At 40.2% G+C, this 23,115-nt stretch overlaps 2 protein-coding genes across 7 annotated transcripts in view; both read left to right on the forward strand.

The window, feature by feature from the left end:
• The window catches only part of tbc1d24 (TBC1 domain family, member 24), a 19,958-nt gene extending 7,599 nt beyond the window's left edge, over window positions 1-12,359 (forward strand). For 5 of the 6 annotated variants that reach the window (XM_003438459.5, XM_005448273.4, XM_025909626.1 and 2 more), the window contains 7 exons: window positions 2,291-3,400; window positions 4,135-4,140; window positions 4,319-4,477; window positions 4,801-4,864; window positions 6,121-6,216; window positions 9,067-9,313; window positions 11,324-12,359. In XM_003438459.5, coding sequence (XP_003438507.2) covers window positions 2,412-3,400; window positions 4,135-4,140; window positions 4,319-4,477; window positions 4,801-4,864; window positions 6,121-6,216; window positions 9,067-9,313; window positions 11,324-11,478 — 1,716 coding nt within the window. In that variant the 5' untranslated portion in view covers window positions 2,291-2,411 and the 3' untranslated portion in view covers window positions 11,479-12,359. The remainder of the gene's footprint in view (window positions 1-2,290; window positions 3,401-4,134; window positions 4,141-4,318; window positions 4,478-4,800; window positions 4,865-6,120; window positions 6,217-9,066; window positions 9,314-11,323) is intronic. The other variant, XM_025909628.1, reaches the window with a different exon arrangement.
• A 2,762-nt stretch (window positions 12,360-15,121) lies between these two features.
• atp6v0cb (ATPase H+ transporting V0 subunit cb) lies at window positions 15,122-23,057 on the forward strand. The gene is made up of 3 exons (XM_003438458.5): window positions 15,122-15,420; window positions 20,092-20,275; window positions 21,841-23,057. Exons 1-3 carry the CDS (start codon window positions 15,345-15,347, stop codon window positions 22,046-22,048), a joined length of 468 nt encoding a protein of 155 aa, XP_003438506.1. The 5' UTR covers window positions 15,122-15,344; the 3' UTR covers window positions 22,049-23,057.
• The last annotated feature ends 58 nt before the right edge of the window (window positions 23,058-23,115 follow it).

The following is a 23,115-nucleotide window of genomic DNA, read 5'->3' on the forward strand; positions in this document are numbered from 1 at the left end:
CTTTTTTCTCAGAACATTCCTGTGTTTACTGCGGACAGAAATTTCTATTTTTAATTCAAGCAAACAACAAGACTCGTGTGACCAAGGACAGTTTTTCCAATGAAGCCCAGACTACAGGTGTGACCGCACTATAAAACAGTGTGCAACTGTGCTACAGACTGCCAGACTCTTCTTAGACCTAATCTTAGCCACTATATTATCGAGTCTGACTCAAAGTCTGACTTTGATCAGTTGCACCCAGTGTCACGTGTATAATGGCAACATTTAGGTGAAACATGCCCTTATTTAACATAAGTAGGACAGTTATATCGCGAGTGCTCCCAGCTTCTCATGCAAGGATATGCTGATATCCTCCTCTATGTGACAGTTATATAAACAGATTTTTAATGACTGTCTCTTTTAGTGTATTGCAAGCTACCTTTGGACCACCATCTCCATGTGACTTCTTGAGAAAGGGGAAATAAAAGCACCCAAAAAGATTGTGCTTCAGCTATTCTCTGTATATTTCAGGGTGCAACTGATTTGTAGACGTGCCATCTGTCTGTATCATGTGGGATGTGAAACGGTTAGTTAACAGCTAGTGACCTTCAACAATTAGTTTTTTTTTTTTCTCTCTAGTTGCCAATTAAATCAGCCAAAGATATTTTTGTACACAAGTCATTTCAAGCTTTCACAGGTGTATGAGGTGTATGATGCACATGCATTTTTGTATTTGTCAGAACATGATTAGAGAAATTGATCTGTAGTATGTCTTCAGTACAGATTTACTCTGTTCATTTTGCATTCCATCTCTTAAATCGCGTCTTATGGAAACAGAACTTTCTGAGTCTTTATTTTTGTGCACTTTTCTATTTTGACATTGCTACATATTGTGCAGTATTTTATGTATTCTGGTGTAAATACCAATGCTACATTCGTTATACATTATTTATTAGTTTTTCCTTTTATAGCACTCTTTTTTTTTTTTTTGTATTTTGTACAGTACCATGCTATAGTCTAATTTTCCACTTTCAGATATGCATATTTCTTCCTAATTGTATGCTTATCCTCAGCTAGCTCATATGCACTAAATTGCCAAAAGTATTCACTCGTTTGTCATATAAACTTGAGTGACATCCCAAAAGACCCTAATTTATCCCAAAGGTGTTGTATCAGGTTGATGTCAGGACTCTGCGCAGGCCAGTCAAGTTCTTCCACACACAGACCCAGATATCCATGTCTTTATGGACCTTGCTTTGGGCATTGGTGCGCAGTCATTTTGGAACAGGAAGGGGTCATCCCCAAACTGTTCCCATAATGTCTTGATATACTGAAGCATTAAGAGTTACTTTTTACTGGAACTAAGGGGCTGAACTTAACTCCTGAAAAAGAACCCTGACACATCATCCCCCCTCCACAAATTTTACGCTTGGCTCAATGCACAAGTACTGTTCCCCTGGCAACTACCAAACCCAGACCCATCCATCGGTTTGCCAGGTGAAGAAGCATGATTCATCACTCGTGAGAACGCATCTCCACTGCTCTAAAGTCCAATGGTAGCATGCTTTACCTGACACTTTGAATTGTGCTTATTGATGTTAGGTTTGGGTGCAGCTGCTTGGCCATGGAAACGCATTCAATGAAGCTCTCTACGCGCTGTTCCTGAGCTAATCTGAAGATCACATGAAGTTTGAAAGTCTATAAGTACTGACTCTGCAGAAAGTAGTCAACCTCTGGGTACTATGTGCCTCAGCATCTGCTGAGCCAGCTCTGATTTCATGTTTCTTACCACTTTGTGGCTAAGTATCTATCATTCCCAGTCACTTCCACTTTGTTATAATACCACTAGCAGTTGACTTTGGAATATTTAGTAGCAAGGCAATTTCACGACTGGACATGTTGCACAGCTGGCATCCTATCACGATGCGACGCTGGAATTCACAGAGCTCCTGAGAGCGACCCATTCTTTCACAAATGTTTGTAGAAACAGTCTGAATGCCTAGGTACTCGATTTCTATACACCTGTGGCCGTGGAAGTGGTTGGAACACCTAAATTCAATGACGGGGATGGGTGAGTGAATACTTCTGGTAATATATTGTACTTAGTCTAGATCGGGACTAATTAGATAAGTTCACTAAGGGCTCAGAAGGTGGAAGCCATTTTCGAACAAATCTTTCAAGTGATAAATATAAAATTTACATCAGTGGGAACTTAATAATTCCATGATGCTACTGACAGTTACCAATAATGTATTTATCAAAAAAAGCTTATAATTATACACATCTGTCTTGTCACCCTTGTTTTTTCCAGTGACCATAATGGGCAGATAAGAAAAACAAAATATCTGCTGTGTGGAGGATAGAAGGTTAGTAAGACCTCGGCAGATACCTCCTCTCTTCCTGCACGAGCAGTCCAGCAAGTTTACAGCGCAATGGCTGAAGAAGACTATGGCAGCTTTGTGGACTGGAACCAGATGGGGGATTTGGCCAAGAGCAGCGGGCCCACCAAAGTGGACACTAAAGATCTGAAAGAGTTCAAACAGATGGCTCGACAAGGTTATTGGGCCAAGAACCACAAGCTGCGAGCACAAGTCTACCAGCAACTCATCAAAGCCATTCCTTGCCGTACAGTGACCCCAGATGCAGCAGTGTATCGTGACATTATGGGAAATGCAGCCGCAAAGAAAACCTCCACCAACGTCCCACTACCAGAGTTTGTGGATGGAAATCCCATACCGCGGTACTGTTTGAAGCCAGAGGCAGTGGCCTCAGCCCATCAGATCATCAACTGCCTCGCTGGACAGTTTCCAGATATCTCTCATTGTCCAGCTCTTCCTGCAGTTACTTCATTGCTCCTGCACTTCAGTGTAGATGAAGCTCAGTGTTTTGAGCATGTCAGCCGCATACTGGCATGCAACGAGCCAGGGAAGCGACTTGTAGACCAGACCTTCCTGGCTTATGAGTCTAGCTGCATGACCTTCGGTGACCTAGCCAATAAGTACTGCACAGCTGCTCACAAACTGATCGTTGCCACGGCTCAGGATGTGATGGATGTCTACTCAGACTGGCAGCGCTGGGTCCTCGGTGACCTGCCTTTTAGCCATGTGGTTAGGGTCCTAGATGTCTACTTAGTAGAGGGCTATAAGGTTCTCTACCGTGTGGCAGTAGCCTTGCTCAAGTTCTATCGCAAGCATAAAATGGGAGCACAGGGGGGGCAGGGCAACCAGCAGCAGGAGGACTCAAACAAAATCAAGGCAGATATTCAGGCATTTGTTAAGGGCATTGCTTCCACCGTCACACCTGACAAACTGCTAGAGAAGGCCTTCTCCATCCGCCTGTTCAGCCGCAAGGAGATCACCCTGCTGCAGCTCACAAATGAGAAGTCCCTGCAGCAAAAAGGAATCACTGTGAAGCAGAAGCGGTAAAGTTGTTTTGTTTTTTTTAATTAAATGTTTTGTTTTTTGTTTGTTTTTTTTTAAGTGGGTAAATGTACTTTCTAAACATCAAACATGGGCTATTTGCTACACACTGTGTTTATGTCTAAAAATGTGGCTTTATGTCATTAGTCTGCTTTTTTTAAGTTATTGTTACCACATATTGTATAATTTTTATATTAAACTTAATCAAATGGCTTCTCACAGTCCCACATCAGTAGTTAAACTCTTTTAATAAAACGCATCAGTCCACTTTGTTAATATAGCAATATGTGAAATTTAAAGTTTCATATTTTACCATTACCTTCAGTCTGTCTATGGGGGGGGGGGGATCTACTGCCATTAGAATGAAAATTCTTGAACATGACTAAACTTCCTTCACGGTTTATGGACTTCACCCTGGTATGCATGACATGCAGACGACCAATATAAACCATTTGAAATATAATTTAGCACAAGTGTAGAGTAGAAATCTTTACAGTCTTAACTGTTTTAGCAGGGTTTTTTTGTTTTTTGTTTTTTTTATTAGTAGCAATGCCCTCTCTCTTTTAAGCTTTATATTCTGGCATGCTGTAGGAAACCGTTTGAGTTGCTTTGCATTCTTTTCTCACCGTCTGTTCTTGTGTCTTTTCTGCTTGGTTTGTGCCACGATTTTTCCATGCACCATGTTCTGTCTCATCTGCACACCACTCCTGTGTTTGCCACATTGGTTCTTTTACAGCTCTAGGTGGGTGCTCTTTCATGGTTGCACTTATTTCTGATACCTGTTTTAAATAACCTCTGACCAAGTTGTTGTCTTTTTTTTGTTTGTTTTTTTTGGTTTTATGCACATCTCTTGACTGTATGGGATGTTCTTTCCGAACCTCTTTCTCTTTGCTGTGTCTAAATTGCTTTGGCATCTGCAGGCGGAACGTGCAGCTGGCACTTAACCCTGACACATTTTCCTCGGAGATAGTCAGTGCCAAGGAGATGCATGACATCTGGTCATGGATCCCAGAGCGCTTTGCCCTGTGCCAACCACAGCTTCTCTTCACAACCTCCACCCACGGTTGCAGCCTGAACAGGTGCATTTTACAATCTAATTAAGTCTTAGCTGCTGCTCATAATTTATATTTTATACCTTTGAATTAAATTAATAACTAAAAGTTTGGGTAAATCTGAATTTAAGGTTAATTTTTTTTTTTTTTATTGTGTCACATTAATTTCTTTTATGAATTAAAGCAACAACTTTTTGTTTGAATAAAGTAGGAAGATAGTGGGATTTTTGTTTCCAGTACAAAAGTGTGTGACTGTTGCTGCATTACGATCCACTGGATATATGTTAGTTTCAGTATTAGGTGTTTAATAAGACTGTTGCAGTGAATTAAATGTTTTTCCTTTTTTACAGATTCTACTCACATTGTGAGGGCCACGAACCCACTCTGCTCCTCATCAGGACCACAGATGGCGATGTGAGTCACATGCATTGAAAGTATCTGTATACTCTTATTTTATTTTTTTTCTACTGACATAAATGTTGTTTATTTTGTCTGAAGCAAACAAAGGAATGTGCCATCAGATTTTTTTATTATGATCAACGAGCTAAGATAAAATACGGGTAAAATGCGACCACATATTCAGAACCAACCTGTGGGCAATCTCGATCCAGTCTGTGATGTGTGAAAAGGAAAAATTAAGCAACCTCTGGGGGAGGAGGTCAAAAAAAGATTGGAGAGAGTGCCAAGGAGGCACACCCATGCTTTCGTAAAATTATGAATTACTCATACTTTGTACATTTCTGTCACAATAAAGAGAAAGCAAAGATCAGTTTTCTCTGAACTGCAGAAAACTGAACTGCAGTTTGTGACTCTGCTCAGCTCGGCTGCCTCTATGAGCTCAGCGTGATGACGCTTGAACCAGCACTCCACCTGCTGCATCCTCTGTGGTGGAGTGACCCTCCAGCTTGCAGAGGATCTTCAGAGCAGAAGGACTGCTGTCACCGGCTGCAGTCCAAGACACAGTGGAGTTTAACGGTCTATCAGTAAATGGATTGGATTGTTGTCAGAGACGGGCATGCATAAATGTTAGCTTACTTTTTCTCTGTTTAGAGATGCAGGTCTGTACTGAGATTGCATTAAAGTTTGAGTTTAGAGCACAAGTAAAAACATTGGCACAAATGTCTTAACATATTTCTGCACTCCTATTTTCTGCACTTTTTCTTTCTATGTTTCTGTTTTGGTTCCTCATTTTAAGGGCTTTTGCCGACCCAAAGTCATTCTTGCCCTCTGACCCACCCTAATGTATAACATGCATTATTGGTGTCGCTGTCATTAGTTTCTATCTTTGTCTGATACAGGAAGCATCAAAGGTAAAAATGTCATGTTTGACAAGTAAAGTCCTTCTTAGCACATGCAATAGGTGTGACCTACTCGTAGCATTAACTCAGTCATTGCTCTTTATTTAAGGAGTTAAAGAGGCTAAGATTAGGTTTCTGTTTTTCAAAGTAGACTCGGGTTATATTTTTGTCCTGGGTTCTGTGAACTGGGTTTAAAGTTCCTGATTATACATGTGTCATATGACTGGATTATCCCAGCATTAGTGTTGGCATCTTACAGCCATCCCAGTCAGGGTCCTTCCACTTGCTTGACTTTTGTCACAACCACTGAAGGTGAATAAATCCACAGATTAATCTCACTCATGCAGTTTTTACTTAATGTTCTTCCGACAGGTATGTGGAGCCTTCCTGTCCACAGATTGGGAGGAAAGGAAGAGAGGAGGCAACAAGTTGAGCTTCTTCGGCACAGGGGAATGTTTTGTCTTCAGGGTAAGATTATTTTCAGTTATCTAGTAGCAACTAAAACATTTTTTCTTAAAGACATCATTTGAGTCATTTTTAGGGACAGTTGGAAAAAAGTTTTGTAGTGCTACTGTATGACCAGCAGGGGGTACCATCTATCCTTTTTTCAAATATTACTGTTGTCAATATCAATGGCCCCAGTTGGTGTATCATTTGGAGACGTTTTCATACTAGGGCACAGTTCCCTTGTCATTGACATGCTGTCCAGTGCAAAAACAGCCACTCTTCTTGCTATTCTGTTGGCAGCAGTGCAGCATTGCCTAGAAATAGAAATAAAGGCTGGCTCTCTGTTCCCTTCTCTATGAATTATTTACTTGGCTAACCGTGTAAAGCTCAGCTGTGTGCTGTCTGAGCCTAGACACCAGAAAACACAGTCATCTCAAACACCAATACTTAAGCACACACATATCGGAAACTCCTGTAACCCGAATCCCTCAGTATCGTAGCAGGCTCGTACCTGATACCACACCTGACACACACGACAGACAGACACCAGTACCAACGTCTATCAGACAGGCAGTAGAGGTTTAAACAGGGCCAGGAGAAAATTGTTAGCATACAAGATAATGTATGCCATGCAAACATTAGAATACCCCCAACCCCCACCAAAAAAAAAAAAAAGTTATCAGTCTCCAGAAGTCGTAAACTTAAAGGTCTTACCTTCTCTTATGGGATTTTTCTTTTCTTTTTTTCTATTGTTTACATTTTCAAAAGGACCTCAAACATAAGTTTAAGCACCCTGCATGGTCAGTAATGCCCCCTTGACAAGTCTCACAGCTTGCTAATGCTTTTTTTAAAAGCTGTGAAGGTGATCCTCCACTCTTCCTTCATAAGGCTTGTAGTTCTGTAATTTTGGGCCTTGTATCCACCTCTGTTTTGAGGTCTGTCCACAGTTTTTAGGTAGAGAGATTGTGAAGAGGAAAAGCTTCTGTTTGCACCTCTTCAAGTAGCCTATTCTAGATTTTCCCGTGTGTTAGGGAGAGAGAGATATTTTTTTTTAATTTTTTTCAAAAACCTTGAGAAGAGAAGATGCCCGAAGAATGAAGAAGTGTGCTAGTACAGATTTTCTAAAACAAGGGCAACGTACAGAGCTGTAGTACCTACAGAAGGACAAAGTTGATGAGCCATATCATGAAGCTATGGGAAAAGAAATGACGATCAGTGTGTTGCAGTACAGATTCATGATGAGTGAGCACTACAGATGCAATGTTTGCTTCAAGTGTGTTAATGGAGAAGTACGGAGAAGGTCAGAAGGTCTTTGTAGATCTAGAGAAAGCATACGATGGGGTGCCAAGAGAGCAACTGTGTTACTGCATAAGAAGTCTGAAGTGGCAGAGAGGTAAGCGAGGATGGCTAGACAGTGGTGAGGTGTGCTGTAGGTGTGACGGATAGATTCAAGGTGAATGTGGTATTATACCAGGGAATGAGGCCAAGCGGGAATTTCCATGGACTGATCTTTGCAGATGATACTGTGATCTTTAGTGATGGTAGGGAGCAGGTAGGAGAGAGTCTGGAGTGGTGGAGGTTTGTTCTGGAGAGAAGAGGAAGGAAAATTCATAGAAGCAAGACAGAATAAAAGTGTGTGACTAAGAGGAACATAGATGTAACGGAGAAGCTGGAAGGAGAAGTAATTCAAATGAAGGTACATGAGTTTAAATACTCGGGGTCAGCCATCCAAAGCAACTGACCGTGCAAAAGAGAAGTGTAGAAGAGAGTGCAGGAAGGGTGGAAGACGAGTATAGAGTATATGTTAATGAGACATGCTGTGATGGTTTGAGCACGTTGGCACTGACAAAAAGACTGTAGATGAGCTGGAGATGTTCAGATTTTCACTGGGAGTGATCAGGATGGACAAGATTAGAAATCAGTAAATCTCAAAGAAAGCTCACGTTAAAGCTTGTGTAGTTTCTCTTCGTGATTTAATTTACCCCTTTTACTCCAAACATTTCTTTACTCACAGTGGCCATAAAGCTTTGTTTTAACTTCATTAAACCCCTGGATTCGTTTTCTAATGTATGTGCCATGTTTAGATGTTTATTTGAAATCTTCTAATTGTAGACTCGGAGAGGTTTTCTTCTGATGAGCCACGTTTTTGCAGGTGTCACGGCACAGTAAACGTGCCACGCCAGAGTCTACTAAATCATCATGAAGCTGCTCTGCAGTAAAAAGCTGAGTTTTCTTGTTTGCAGTTGTTATAGTTGAAAGGAACGGTAAATTTCATGACTAGAAATCCAAGAAAATCTTCTGAGAAAACTGCTCCAGCTTCTTAATTACATCTCAAACTGAGGACCCCTGAGGCTGGGTGTCTCCTCTGGGAGTACCAGATGGCTGCTTAGAGAAGTCAGAATTTTTAAAGCAGCCATAACTCTAACAAGTAAAAGTTATGTTAAAGCTCCAAACTTCTAGTGTCCCCCATCTTGTGTGTGTAGTGTGCCTTTTTTCCATGATGGATTTCAAGAAACAGAAACAGTAGATTGTAGCTAGCCTGCCAAAAGCAACAGTTGCGTTTGTGTTAAAGAGATAAGACAGTGCTGCCTTATCTCAGCGGTGGAAGACAGAGCTGTTGATCAAATCATTTGCTTGGTGAAGAAAATTCCAATTTTCATGCTTTCTGTCCACAGGAGACTGTTTTTCCTAAAGAATGGTAAATTCCATGATGTAAATCTGTTTGTTAAAATCAGGATTCATTTTGGGATATTAACTAATTTATGTGATTCTTAAGAAAACAGGTGTTTTGTTCTATTGTTACTTCATTTAATGTGTGGTTTTCTGGTGTGTAGTTGTTAATTGTAGGCATTCCTCTGTTTCTCTTGTTAGCTGAAGCCGGAGATGGAGCGTTACGAGTGGATAGTAATCCGTCACCCTGAGCTGGCTTCGTCCATCAAGACCCAGAATCAGGAAGAAACGGCGACATCTGAAGACCAGATCACAGACGGCAATCGCTTACAGCAGCCAGAAAAACCTCCTGGAGAGCTGTCGCCATTTCTGTCTGCCCGCCACTTCAACCTGAACTCTAAGAATACTTCTATGTTCATGGCTGGAAATGTTGACTCCATCATAGTGGGTGAGTGGACTGTGACAATATGTCTTTTATGTGCATTTTCCATTTGAAATCGTGTTTTTAAATAGTAACTTGTATTCTCCCATAATTGGGGAAATCGGTAAAGAACTAGCACCTCATTTCTTAAAGGGGTGCCATCGGGTGTACATAATTCTACCCTGGTGCTGTTTTAAGCACGCTGCTCTCCCCTACATGATTTGATGATGAATCGTCATCAAGTTGTCAAATTCTGAACACATTTTAATGACCACTAAATCATTGTGATTTTTACTTTCCCCAATAATGAGTTAACGCTTTAAAATACACACTTTTCAGCTTTTAATATATTTTGAAATTGTGTTTTTTAGAGACCTGGAATGTAAATTTGCCCGTCTCCAAAGCACTTTTTGTTTAAATAAGCTATAGGCTGTAAATAAAATGGATAGATATTAGTGAACATAAAAAAGGTTCAGTGTCATGTTTCATACACATGTTTGACATAATTAATAAATATGAGTTTATATTACATAATTCTTTAAATTATTTGGAAAAATATTTTAAATGTTTAGATTATATTTAACTTTTACATTATTTTTAAATATCTTTTTATTCATTATTATTATTATTATTATTATTATTATTATTATTATTATTATTATTATTATTATTAAAAATTATTTTTAACTCAGTTCAGTGAGTTACGATCCTATTGAGCCAATACTGATGCCAGACTTGCTACCTATACTATCTATATTACCATCCATCCATCCACCTCTATAAGGCAGCTCTGTATCAGAGTGGAGATGAAGGTTGTGCATAGAAAAGGTTTTTTGGTTCTCTACAGGTACTGCATGCATCTCCTTGTTTGTGTGGTTGCAGAAGTGGTTTATGCTAACTGTGATCAGTAATGCTAAAGACCTTTACTGATATTCTTTGATTTTAAACAGGATAGCACTTGATTGAAAGCTTTTACTGCACATGCAGTAAAGACTTTTTGCAATCTCAAACATTATAAATAACGTTATTACAATACTTAAACAGAATAATGAACCAAAGAAGGGGTCTGGACAGTTTTATGATCTGAGATTGATATTTTATTGTCTGGGAAAATCCTGTTTCACCACAATGCAAATGTGCTGTATTGGCCTGAGATCTATTGACCCTGGAGGTGGTTTAAGTACAGTGAACTCATTGTCACGTTCAGAAACTAGTTAGAGGTGATTTGAGCGTTGTGACCTGGTGTTTTATCCTGCTGAAAACAGCCATCAGAAGATGGTCCTCATAAAGTAGGAAGGACACCATCAGCAGTGGTGTTTGGACAATGGTCAAAGACACACAGTGTGCCAAGACGATGTCCCCCACACCATTACACCAACAACAACCTGAACTATTGATACAAGGCAGGTTGACCCTACCATTTGAATGTTGCAGCAGAAATCAAGACTTATTTTACCAGGTGACATTTTTTCCAATCTTCTATTGTCAAACTCAGTTTCCTGATGTTGGCTGATGGGAATGGCACCTGGTGTGGTGTTGCTGCTGTAGCCCATTTGCTTCAAGGTTGCATGTGTTGTACATTCACAGATGCTCTTCTGCATATTTAAGTTTCTGTTTTCTTCCCATTAGCTTCTACAGTTTGGACCAGTCTCTGTAAACCCCAGAGATGGTTGTGTGAGAAAAATCACAGTATGTCAGCAGTTTGAGTTTCATACCAACCCAATGACCACATTCAGTGACTTAAAACATCCTTTTTCCTTAGTCCGTTTCTCAGTTTTAACTTTACCAAGTAATCTTGACCATGTCTACATGCCTACTTGCACTGAGTTGCTGCCAAACTGATTTGATGTTTGTGATAAAGAGCTGTTGCACAGGTGTATCTAACAAAGCGGCCAGTGAGTGTACATGCTTTTTACATGCTCGCAAGACTAAACACTATATGTTGATGCAACAGTGTTAATATTAAAAAGAATCTTCTTTGAAGAAGTGCTGATCGTTGGTAACTCATGCAAACTCTATCATCTTCTGTCCGATCAGGAGGAGGCGACGGCAACGCTCTGTATATCGACTCCGAGCTGAACCACGGGCGCACTGGCAGTTGCACCACCTTTGACAACCCGCCCCTGTGTGCAGAGAGCTTCCAGATTTCACTGCTAGAGGTGTGGGGCTTCCAGGACACCATGGCCTCATAATGCTGAGCACATACATGCAACACATACTTAGATATTCATCCACAAACACTTAAACATGTGAAATGAGAAGTCAAGCCAAGTGTTGTAGGTGGAAAACAGACAAGCAAACAAAACCACATCCGTCCTGCAAATCCAACTCTGAATTACAATTTTTTTTAATTTATTAAAGCAGTTTGTTCAAATTCCAGCAAATGAACAAACAAATGTTCCTTTTTTTCTGTTTATTTTTGTATTTTTAGATTTGTGTACTCATTTTGTTGACATGATAATGGAAATGTCCAGGATCAACCTGCTGAGCAAAAACATTTGATTTTCTGAATGTAAATTTAAGTCCTTTTTTGTTCTGTAGTTTATCTCAATCTGCCAAACTCATTGTTAAGCTAACTCTGCAGTCCTTAAAGTACTATCAGGTCATGAGGTTTACAACAGCATGTGTGAAGTCGAGTCTCCATGTTTGTGATCCATGATGAACAAAAGAACCTAGATGTTAGAGAACCTGTCGTATCTTCCCACACTTCCTGATATATCGTGAATAAATGGGAGATCTGACAAATGAATTAATGGTGTAAATGTTTATGAATATCTAGTGAATTTGTGTGTTGCCATTTTGCACCAGCTTTCTCTTTGACTCTGTGATGATTGTCTCCCTTTTGTGCAGTATATGAATATGAAGTTGTTGTTTTTTTTTCTTCTCCTCTACATCATTTTCCTGTTATTTCCGTCCTTTCCAGTTTAAAGATTGTAACGAGAAGTTCCAAACAGTGTCCTAAAGTGTTGAGGGTCACGCCTCTGTGTGAGTGTGTGGATTTGAATATGTGCTTCAGTAAAGTGTCAATTGAGTAACTGCAAATGTGAAAATACAGCATTAAGCTTTAATCAGAGTCATTGTGTTATCATTGTCATTTTGTCTTGTTACTGAGGGCGTTTTCACCCACGCACTGCAGCCCAAACACTGCATGGTAGCATCACACAGACTTTAAACATCCAGTTCCCTAAAACAGCTCAATGTGAGAGTAATACTAATGAATTTACAGTGAATAAATGGGTGTAAGTAAAAGTATTTCTAGTAGTGAGAATGATTTTGAAGCGAGCCATCTGCTGCAGTGAGGAAAAGTGAACTCCAGAGCATCTCCCTGATTCTCCTGACATTATCCACAGTTCACATTTGAAGATTTAGCTTTCTAATCCTTTCAAATCTGTCACGTTTGTTCCTGCAAAGCGAAAGTTACAGTGTGCCACATGCCTTTACGGTCAGCTGACCATACATTGTCTTGTGTTTGCTCTGTACTCCCAGCGGTTACTTTCAGTTAGCCTTTTCCCGAAGTGACTGCAAAGTTATACAAGTGTATACTGAGAGCCATATCGCATAGGGATTTTTTTTTTTTTTGTAAGCCTTCAGTGCACCTCAGCAGCAATTAAGTTCTTGCAAATTGCATATAAATGTGTAGTAAAGCTCCAGCTTTAAACTACTAAGAATGACAAATAAATTGCTCAGACACACACGCACCACGTCTATTTTCGTTTGGCTGTCTTGTGCATGTCTCTCTTTTATGGAAGCTGACACTGACGCTGCATGACTGGAAAAAATTCAGCAGATATGAGTCAGATATAGTTATAAATATATCTTGGTAGTGAGCTGCGGTGCAGAACTCAATTCATAGAGATCCATGCCACATTTCAATCAAACCTAACCGAGAACCCGAGCCTGCTGTATTTGAATCATGCATACCCACCGACTCACAGCTGTGGAAACTGATACACCTGGTTATTTATCAGAGATTTTATTTGGCATGTCAATGTGCAAGAGATCAATATCAGTGCAGTCATATAAATAAAAAAAGCGCAAACTGATTTGCAGTGTGTGTGTGTGTGCAGAGATTGTATCTGCAGACATGCAGCAGCTTAAATGGCGAAGGAGTGGAGTAATTCCTTCTTTTACAGTAAGTGGAATTGACTCTGTCTCACCAAGGCTGTGCTCGCCATTCAGGATTCACACTCTGCTAATCGCACATGCGCGTCTATATTTAGCTGCTCCTTTGGATGCTGGTCTGGCGCATCTCCTTGAAAAACCACGCTTCTTAGCCTCGAGGAATAAGATGCTTAAGTGTTTAACAGTACACTGAGACGGGTCTTTTCCTTGACCGCCACCCCTGCCGCTTGGCTTAGTGAGTGGGTGGGTTAAGACACAGGCTGAGGAGGTCCCAACGAATACAGATCTGATTCAAAGACCGAATATTGCAGAAGCTGGTACTGGGGTGTGTGTGTGTGTGTGTTTAAAATGATGTTGAGGATTTTTGTTTCTTATGTAAATTTAAATGTAAGTTAATGAAAACCCATTATCCCAGTCTGGGTATCTCAGTGTTATCCGTTATATAAAGGGCAATTCTTACATTATCTATGACATATAACATATGTGGAACTGAGCAGAGTCACTGAAAGATATAGGATCACAGTGTGCACTGACACTTTGGAGCAAACGTTTCATGGTGCCTTTCATGATGCCCTTCTTCTCACAGTTCCCTCTTTCCCTTCCTTAAAAGTAATTCCAGACATGAGCCAATAAATTATAGCGTATGCTCTCCTTACAACACATTCATTACCATGTACTCAAAACAAACAGGAATCAAGGAAGTAGGTATGTAGACTATCACATTGCATGCTATTAAATAGGCTCTGAGTATGAACACTATAATCCAGTCTCAGCTGAAATGCTACACACCTCTCTCTTCCCCCTCCCCGATCAATGAGTGTTCACTCAAGCACCAGAGAAAGAGAAAACAGAAATGAAAGTCATTTCATTCATAGTGACCGTTTTGCTAGCAGCATCACCACACACATACACACACATCATCCCCATCTCCAAATGTTCTGATCTTGTTTTATACCCCTGATTTACTAAGATACTGGCCAGTTAAAGTGATCGAAAGGAAGGAGGCCTGTGGTCCTTGTGGAGAAATGGCATCACGAGTCATGGGGCTATTACAGTAGCACTGGGGGAGGGGGCCTGCATGTAGTGCTGACTTGACTAGGCAATGCAGATTGAGCAGGGTAAGAGGAATAGATGGGAGAAGAGGAGGAGGAGGAGGAGGCATGGGGACTGCACAAGCTCTCTCTGAGTCACACATGCAGACATTCTTCATCTCTACCTCGGGGTCCGAGCTCTCATGACCCCTTCCTCTTTCTTAATCTCAGTGAAATGGGGATTCTCCCACTGTTATGTGGTAAACTGCTGCATATCACACTTGACTGTAAAGCATCTTCCACTGAATGGCCCTAGCCCGGGTGCAAGGTGTAGAAAATAATAAATAAGATATCCCTTGCTTTCACCCATCATTTCGTCCTAATTCTTCGGAAGGGTGAATTAAATGTAGATATCAAAGGGAAAGCCTGCAGCGGAGCATACCAAAGTGAAGCACAATAGGGGTGACCTTCAAAAAAAAGGTGAAAAGAAAGAACAAAAACGCTGTTTTTCCTCGGACTACGTCATTAAAACATCGCTTTAAACCCGTACATTTTCTTTTGTAAACAGTCTGTGTCGAACAGTGAATCATTAACCTTTTTTTTTTTTTTACTGCGCCCCCCTGTCACCCTGTCAGTGATAGGTTTTGTCCGTACGGCCAGTCAGGTGATATTTTCCGCTTCGCCATTTTGTACTGCTGCGCCGGGTATTTATCGCAGGAGTCGTGACTGTTTCGTTTACACTGTTAGGTTAGGCGACAAGAACGTTTCTTCTTAGTATAGTCGCTTCAGCATTTCAATTCCGTGGCCTTCGACAGGTTTCGTGAAGTGCGCTTTTTGACTCACCAGATATAATTAATTTTGTATATTTAGTTTATTTTTTTTTTTACCGTAAAACGTGAGAAAGAATGTCGACTAACGAAGGCCCCGAGTACTCCCCGTTCTTCTCAGCGATGGGTGCCTCTGCGGCGATGGTGTTCAGCGGTAATTATAAAAGGATTATATTTCATATGTCAATTATTATTTAACCAGTGGCGCTGTTTTCTTTTGCAGCTTAATCTTTTGTGTGTGTGTGTGTGTGCATGCGTCCCAACGGGGCGATCTCAGCCATAGTACTTCTTTCCGAGCTCGCTGTGTGAGGGCCGTTCGCTATCCTGGCTATCGTGGCAAAGCTAATCTCGAGCAGTCGTTTATTTAGACTTCGCTGGTGCAGCCAGTGATTTTTGGCTTTTTCCCAACTTGCTAATTTTTAGTTTGTATTTTTTTTGTAAATACAGTTGTCACAGCTAGCCTTCCCGCTTCAGCACGAGACTGCGAGGACTAGTCAAAGCTAGTTGGCTAGCTGATGACGACTACAAAAGTTAGCTCTGGCGTTAGCCTGTTTTGTCTAAAGCAAAACGGATGAGAGGGGAAGGGATGCGAACATATTTACGATCGTGCCAATACTTTATTCAAATAAAGTAATATTATGAGACTGAGTTGTAATATGGTTCACTCCTAACACGGCCTTTTGTTAGGGTGCTTCTTTTAGGCATGTTGGGTTGATTGCCACTTTCCTGTAAAATGCCACCCTGCTGCATTAAGGCTACAAGGGTGTTGAATAATAGGTTGTAGGAGTTGTATAAGAAAGGATGTAATTTTAGAAAGTGAAACTCGTGAAGCTCGAGTTTTTTCGCAATACATAAACGGTTTGAGTCCTGTTTGTGGCGTGTAATTGAAGTTACTCATTGGTTGAAAACGTCTTTCTTACAACTGAGCATTGGAAACCAGGATCAGCTGGTTAACTTCCTTATTGCTGTAAGGAATGACACAAGATCACATGATTATCACATGATGAGCCTTCTGACTTGGAAATGCCATCTGGGTATTTATCATCTTACACGTTAACTTCAGAATGTTAAAGTTAAGAAGTCAGCAGGAAACTGTTTTAGATATCAAGTCATTGTTAACTCAGTTTCAACATGACTGGTTTCAGGGCTTTAAGATGGAAAGTGGGAAGTAATATAAAAAGTGAACTTTGATACCTGCTTGTTTTTTATTACAGGTCACATTTGTTTTATGGAGTATTTCCTAATTTAATACTTCTCTTCCTTTAATTTGGTGTCACGGCAGTAATGTTTTTCCACACTTCAAAAATAATTTCACATTGACAAAGTTAACTGTTGCAGCACGATTGTAAAACCACCAAGCCACTAATTGACCAATTTACAGAGTTGTATCTCGAGGCCTGAGGAAGCTCTGTCATATTTATCTTGTTGATACCTTTTTTCCACTATTTTCTTTTTTCCAAGACCTCACAAGACGGTTGAAGATCTGTGAAAAGTTGGCATTTTCAGACCTCATCTTGAGATTTCAAGAGCTGCAGCAATTCAGATTCAAATATGATATGTTGGTTGCAAGTAATAAGTAATAATGCCCAGCAATTAATCATGTGTTATATGTAATTGTCCCATGTTAGAAATATTTATTATGATTTTTAAGGCCGTGATAGCCTAAGAGGTTCTAGTTCGTGATAATGAAAGAGTAACAAGTGGGACATTGCAGAGAAGAAAGGAGGCTCGTGCTTTCACGAAAATGGGGAATTTTTATGAATCAGGCTTCAGCTTTGAGCAGTCTAATTGTTCTGTGGTTTCATTAACAGGAATTGTTGCCTGTGCACCTGTGACATCAATCACTGCAGTGTACATGAGCTCTAAAATAGTGGCTGCAATTTAAGTTTATTCTCAGCATGTCGTACTTTAGGGGGTTGGCTAAAGATTCCTACAAAAGAATATTTTAAAATGTTTGAACACATCTGCTGAAATAAGTGGATGCCTCGCTTTTTAATAATGGCGCTTGGCGTCTTGCTGGCACATGCTGTGAGTTGCAGCAGTGGTGTCAGGTGATAATAAATTGTTTTAGTGATCTTTAGCTAAGAACAGGTGATACTCACAGGGTGTTATAATCTGTGGGACAAGTAGCACTTCTCCTGTGGCAGCATTCTTTGTTTTTCCTCCTTCATAAATCACCACAGCACACTTTTCTCTCTGCAGAACCAATAAAAATCAAATGTAGATTTATATCCTGATTGACAAACCTACTGATTGTGGGGTTGATGCCTGTTCATAGCTTGGAAAACTGCTTCTTTTGCTCTGCAGTAAATTTTCGATTTCCTGCAAAGCTTATTTTTCTTTTTTCTGCTTAATCATTCTTAGAAAGTGATTTTTAGTTACTTGACCTTTAACATTTGCGTTGTTTCTGTCTTCCGTGGAGAGAGATGATTGGTGATGGCACATGTAGGCTCTAGACATCCTCCCCTCAAGCTTCTGATGCAATATATCGGTCAGGGCAAGTCTTAGTTTTCACAACCAGCATCTTTTCCTTTCCACATTGCAGCTAGAAGTCCTGTTTTCTAAGACTGGTTAACGGTTTTCGAATGAAGAAATTGCAGTTTCCTCATGTTGAATTTTTCTTTCCTCAAAGCCAGTGCTTCCCCATTTATCCGCATTCATGGCAGACCGATGGGCTGTCTGCTGCGTAGGCATTTCGCATGCAAGATCATCTCTAGCTGCAGGCACCTCCTGCTCTGACATCACAAGACGTCATATTGGCATCCCATACATAAAATATTCTGTGGGGTGGAAGGAGGAAAAGCTCTTTACCTAAGATGAGGGGATTAGGATTAAAATCCAGAGGTTTTGCTTCCACAACACTGTAGAAACCATTCTGCCACACATCAAACTTTTAATCATCAGGACAGAATAAGAATGTTTATCAGCCCTCACCTGTCACACTTGAGTGAGGCCAAACATGCAAAGAAAGAATAGTCGAGGCATTATATTACTGACCGTAATGTATTACACTCACTGATAATGGATGGCTGAATTTTTTTTTTAACTTTTAAATAGACGAAGGCTGAAGTGTGTGTCAGCATATTGCCCTGAAGTCATTTTATATTGATAAACCATAGTTTTCTTTGTGTGAAAATGCCTTAAACATCACTGCTTTCTCAATCAGTTTTTATATTGAAGCGCTGCGGTCAGTGTCACATCTGATTTAAAGAATTTACACCACCGCCTGAAAGTTTGGCACCTTCAAAGTCAAAAAGAAAATTAAAACAATCTTTTTCTCACTTCTTTTGGTTCTTGCAATTCTCACAAAAAACAGTGCCCAGTCATACAAAGACACATCTGAGTAGATGAGCAGGAGTGATTTAACCTCTAGTGATATCATCAGTCTGATGTTAAATCAATATAAGTAGTGAGGGGGGATGTGGCTGGCTGCCATGTGCACATTTGTAGATTGGCCTGAATCTCCTTCCTGTCTGTCTCTAGATCTGTTTGCCAGATCCTCACAGCTAGTTTTATTTAAGCTAACCACAAAGCCATCTCTCCAGGCTCTACACAGTGCAGGACACCTCGGGCTGTGTTTACCAGGCTGTCTCCAAGGATGATCTCACTAGAGACTTTTCAGATTTAATCATCATCTGCGTGTTGGCTACAGAGAGCCAAGAAAATGACATTGTCAGGGCTTTGGTTTTTACACCACTGATATGACAAGGTCAGCCTAAGATCATAGCGTCCTCGTAAATGAGAGGCTACAGATTTACACTTTTTTTTTTTTCTTTTTTTTTCCCCCCGTATTCTCAAATATTTTATTACATGGGATTTGCCAGCTTGGTAACAAAATTTGAGTGCAAAGGCTGTATTGAGCAATATTGTTGAATTTGTGAAAACTGAAAATTTCCCAATAACAATGTGAAAATGTTTATAGCCAAAATGATGGCTCATACAGAATGTGTTTAAGCAGTGTGTGGTCAGAGCTTTGACTTGATCATGATTTTGCTTTGAAGTGAATGAACAGGTTTGCATTAATGTGCACACACCTTTGACAGAGGAAACCTTGTCAAACCAGCCTGTCTCTGATTCTTGACCCTCCACTTTCAGCCTTTTGTTTGTATATTGCGAAATGAGTCACGTTGACCTTTTTTGTCAGGCAGAATTATAACTTGTTGTTAATGGATGCCTTTTCTTCTATATTTGTTTATACTACGCTTTTCTAATTTCGGAGCAGGCAACTATTGATTTTTCTCTTTTACTCTGCTCCTGCTGTCAGACTTGATTGTGTGTGACGTAGACGGTGCCGTCACAGATCAGCAGAGCTAAAGTTGCTGGTGAAGCTTTGTTCTCTACGTCCCCCATTACTTTACAGCCTGACAGGCTAGAGATGGTACACAGCAGATGTTGCAGGCTTGTGAATAAATATGTATTCACACTGCAGTTTTTTGTGTGCACTGAAGCCCAAAGTTCTTCAGAGTGTGATATGTACAGCTCTGCAGCCTAATTCTGAAATAACATTGGCAGAATGAGAATACATATTTAATCGCCTAAGTCTGTATTAGTAGAAATTTTTTTTAATCAGTTTCAATTTGAAGGGGAAAATTTCCCAAGTAGAGCCATGTTGGATTTTTAAAGGGAACAGAAACTAACAGCTGTGTCGTTGCTCCATCTCCTGTTTCGCTTCTGCTTCATTATTCAGCTCTGCCTTCTGGGTTCAGTCATCTGTCTGCCAGCCCATTGTGACCTGTGCATTGTAGTTTGTGTGCTCTAGTTTGCTGTTTTTTTTAATTTTTTTTTTTTTTATCTAACTCGTTATTTTTTCTGTCATTCCTTGCAGCCTTGGGAGCAGCCTATGGCACAGCCAAGAGCGGTACAGGTATTGCTGCCATGTCTGTGATGAGGCCAGAGCTCATCATGAAGTCAATCATCCCCGTGGTCATGGCGGGTATCATAGCCATTTACGGCCTGGTAGTAGCAGTGCTGATTGCCAACAACACCGCAGAGAAGCAGTCACTTTACAAGTGAGTTCGCCTGACAAGTTATTTTCTATAGATGCACAATTTGCAATTTTTCTTTTTCTTTCTGAAAGACTGACTGTCCAGTTCTGCTTTTACACAATTCGGATTTCATTGTGTATACTCTAATTTGGATTATTCAATCATTAAAGGAGCTTCTCTTAATCTCGCTCAAAATAATGAGTTCTGGGTTGGTGAACAGGGCAAAGAAAATTCCTGCTGAAAATCAAGAGTGTCATGTCCCCTCATTATCTAAGGCCAAGTCACACAACTATAAAGATGACCTTCAGTCACTATTAATTAAAAAAAAAAATAAAAAAAATGTATCATTCAACCAGCTAATAAGCAATTGCTGCCAGGCACTAGGTGGAAAAGGCCATTTGCACCAAAAGCCTCCTTATGATTGCTTTGGTTGCTGCATTTTCCCATAATTTGCATGAACAACTCAGACTTCTCTGCAAACAATTGCCAACCAGGAGCCAAGTGGTGGTAAAACTTGAACAAGTGCAGACGTTTCTGGTTTCTTTCGCACTTTTCAGCCTTACTGCCACTTGGAAAGTAGTTGGTTTGGAGAGAAGTCAGCCTCTTCCACCTGAACCTTGGACAACCATGACAACCTGCTAGCAACCAAATCAATCACAAGCAAGTTTTCAGTCCAGCACTGTAAGCCTATTTCACCTAGCACCAGCCAGCAGTCCTTCGCTGGCAGGTCGGATATCACATTTTTCCGTAGCAACCTGTTTCAGGATCGCCAATCTATTGCGGGGATTACATATCAAGACAGACAATTATTCACACTCCATATTTATTATAAATATTAAGAAATATTTGAAATGTATTTATGTTCCAAACATCCTTGATTTCTACCTTAATTCATTTATTCAGTGTAATCCCTGACAGTATGGGCAGTGTGCAGTATGGCCATATGCAGTGAGCCTTACCAGAAAGAGTAATGAGCTACTGAAACTGCTTTTTTTTTTTTTTTTTTTTTAAATATTTATTTATTAAAGAAGTAAAAGTGTTGTTAGGGTTGTTTTGTTTGGGGTTTTTTTTGTTTGGTTTTTAATTTTTTGTTACTACACAATGGAAAGGTGTAATGATCTGGAGATGAACACCACATGATCTATTTTTTCCTTCTGGATATCACATTACTTTTTTTTTTTTTTTTTTTTTTTTTAAATTTCAGAATGACTTTCACTACTCAGTATCATCAGATCTTCTTAAACTAATCAGACTTTTAGCTGCTCTGAATGTTTGCCTGGGCTATCGAGTCCCTTGCTATAAGCAAAGTCTGTTAATTGAGAAATGGGGAATGAGTCATAATGTTGGACTGGGATATAAACAGCAGCCTCAGACACGACTCCGTAACTGGGGGGAGGAATCAAATGAGCATGTTGGTGATTGGATAAAATGTTGCATTGGTTACAGCTTGAAAAAGAAATATCAGCTTATCGGGTGACTGGACTTGTATCGAATGACAGGCTGTGATTAGTCGCATTAATCTTAAAGATGCTCTGACTCGTGTCAACTTCAAAGGTTGTGCTGACCACTGTCTGTCTCTCTCTGTGCAGGAGTTTCCTCCAACTTGGAGCTGGGCTGAGCGTGGGCCTCAGCGGGCTGGCAGCAGGTTTTGCGATCGGCATTGTTGGCGACGCGGGCGTGAGGGGCACAGCTCAGCAGCCAAGGCTTTTCGTGGGCATGATCCTCATTTTGATTTTTGCTGAGGTCTTGGGTCTCTATGGGCTTATTGTTGCTCTCATCCTCTCCACAAAAGGGTAAAATGAGAGAAGGATGGGTTTGGGCAGGGGATTTTGGCACGCAAGATGAAAGAAGTGATGCAGGAGGGGTAAAAATAAATTAAAATGGCTCCATAAATATGGTCTTATCTCAACAATGTGTACAGTCGTCCCAATTTGATAGTCAACTTGTAAATGCGCAATGTAGTGATTTGTCTGTCTCGTGTGTGGGTGTGTGCGTGTGTTTAAAAACAACTGTATGATGAAGATTCCTTTTCTCCCTCCACTTATTTCAGGCTTTGAGGCCAGCCTGGGCAGCTTGGCCTCTGGTCTTAGAGAGCTGACCAAAGGGCCGCACAGCTTCTTTGTTTTTTTCCTCTCCTCCCATATCAGCCTGGGAGTTGACACAGTTTCTGCATTAATCTTGAGGATCTATTTGTAAAGAGAAATGTGTATGGACTAAAGATCTTTTTTTTTTTTTTTTTTTTTTTTTTTTCCACTGATTTTATTTATAAGAAATTGTTCTTCGAACTGTTTAATGCAGCAAAAGTCTCTTAATTCCCCAGGATATATACATATATAAATATATAGACATATAAATATCTATATAGATAGATTTAATGCACTGTGGGTTAATCGTGATAAGTGGTTGGAATTCCTCTGGATGTAATTCTCGGTTTAATAATTAAGATTGCCTTTAGTATGTTGCTGGTGGAGTGGGAGTTTTATGTGTAGCTGTATTCTAATCATTACGCGAACATTCTCAAACTTCAGTGTTTTTCCTGTAGTACTGCTGTTTGCATTAAAGGTGTGTGTGCCCTGTGTTAGGGTCTCACAAGTGTAATTTCCACATTTCATCTCCTCTCCATCTTATTCACCTGCCCCCCTTCTCCTCCCCTCATCCGTGGATGTACTTCATCTCTTCCACATTCCAGCCGTAAGAATCCTGCATGGGTTTTAGTGTTTTGTTGCTGTTGGAACATGAACCTGAAGCGCAGGCTGGTTTCAGAAGATTATGATCCAGATCAAGAATCAAGATTTGATGCAAATAATATATCATTGCAAAAAATTAGGGTTAAATGGTGTTTGGGAGATGTGTTGTAGGATGTA

Source organism: Oreochromis niloticus, linkage group LG8 (genome assembly GCF_001858045.2).
Source record: "Oreochromis niloticus isolate F11D_XX linkage group LG8, O_niloticus_UMD_NMBU, whole genome shotgun sequence".
Lineage (NCBI taxonomy): Eukaryota > Metazoa > Chordata > Actinopteri > Cichliformes > Cichlidae > Oreochromis > Oreochromis niloticus.

Excerpts from the sequence above, each read along its gene's own strand:
- atp6v0cb (XM_003438458.5), top strand. The coding sequence starts at position 15,345 with ATGTCGACTAACGAAGGCCCCGAGTACTCCCCGTTCTTCTCAGCGATG. Across the intron at positions 15,421-20,091 it reads TGCGGCGATGGTGTTCAGCG|CCTTGGGAGCAGCCTATGGC; the intron begins GTAATTATAAAA and ends CATTCCTTGCAG. Across the intron at positions 20,276-21,840 it reads GAGAAGCAGTCACTTTACAA|GAGTTTCCTCCAACTTGGAG; the intron begins GTGAGTTCGCCT and ends CTCTCTGTGCAG.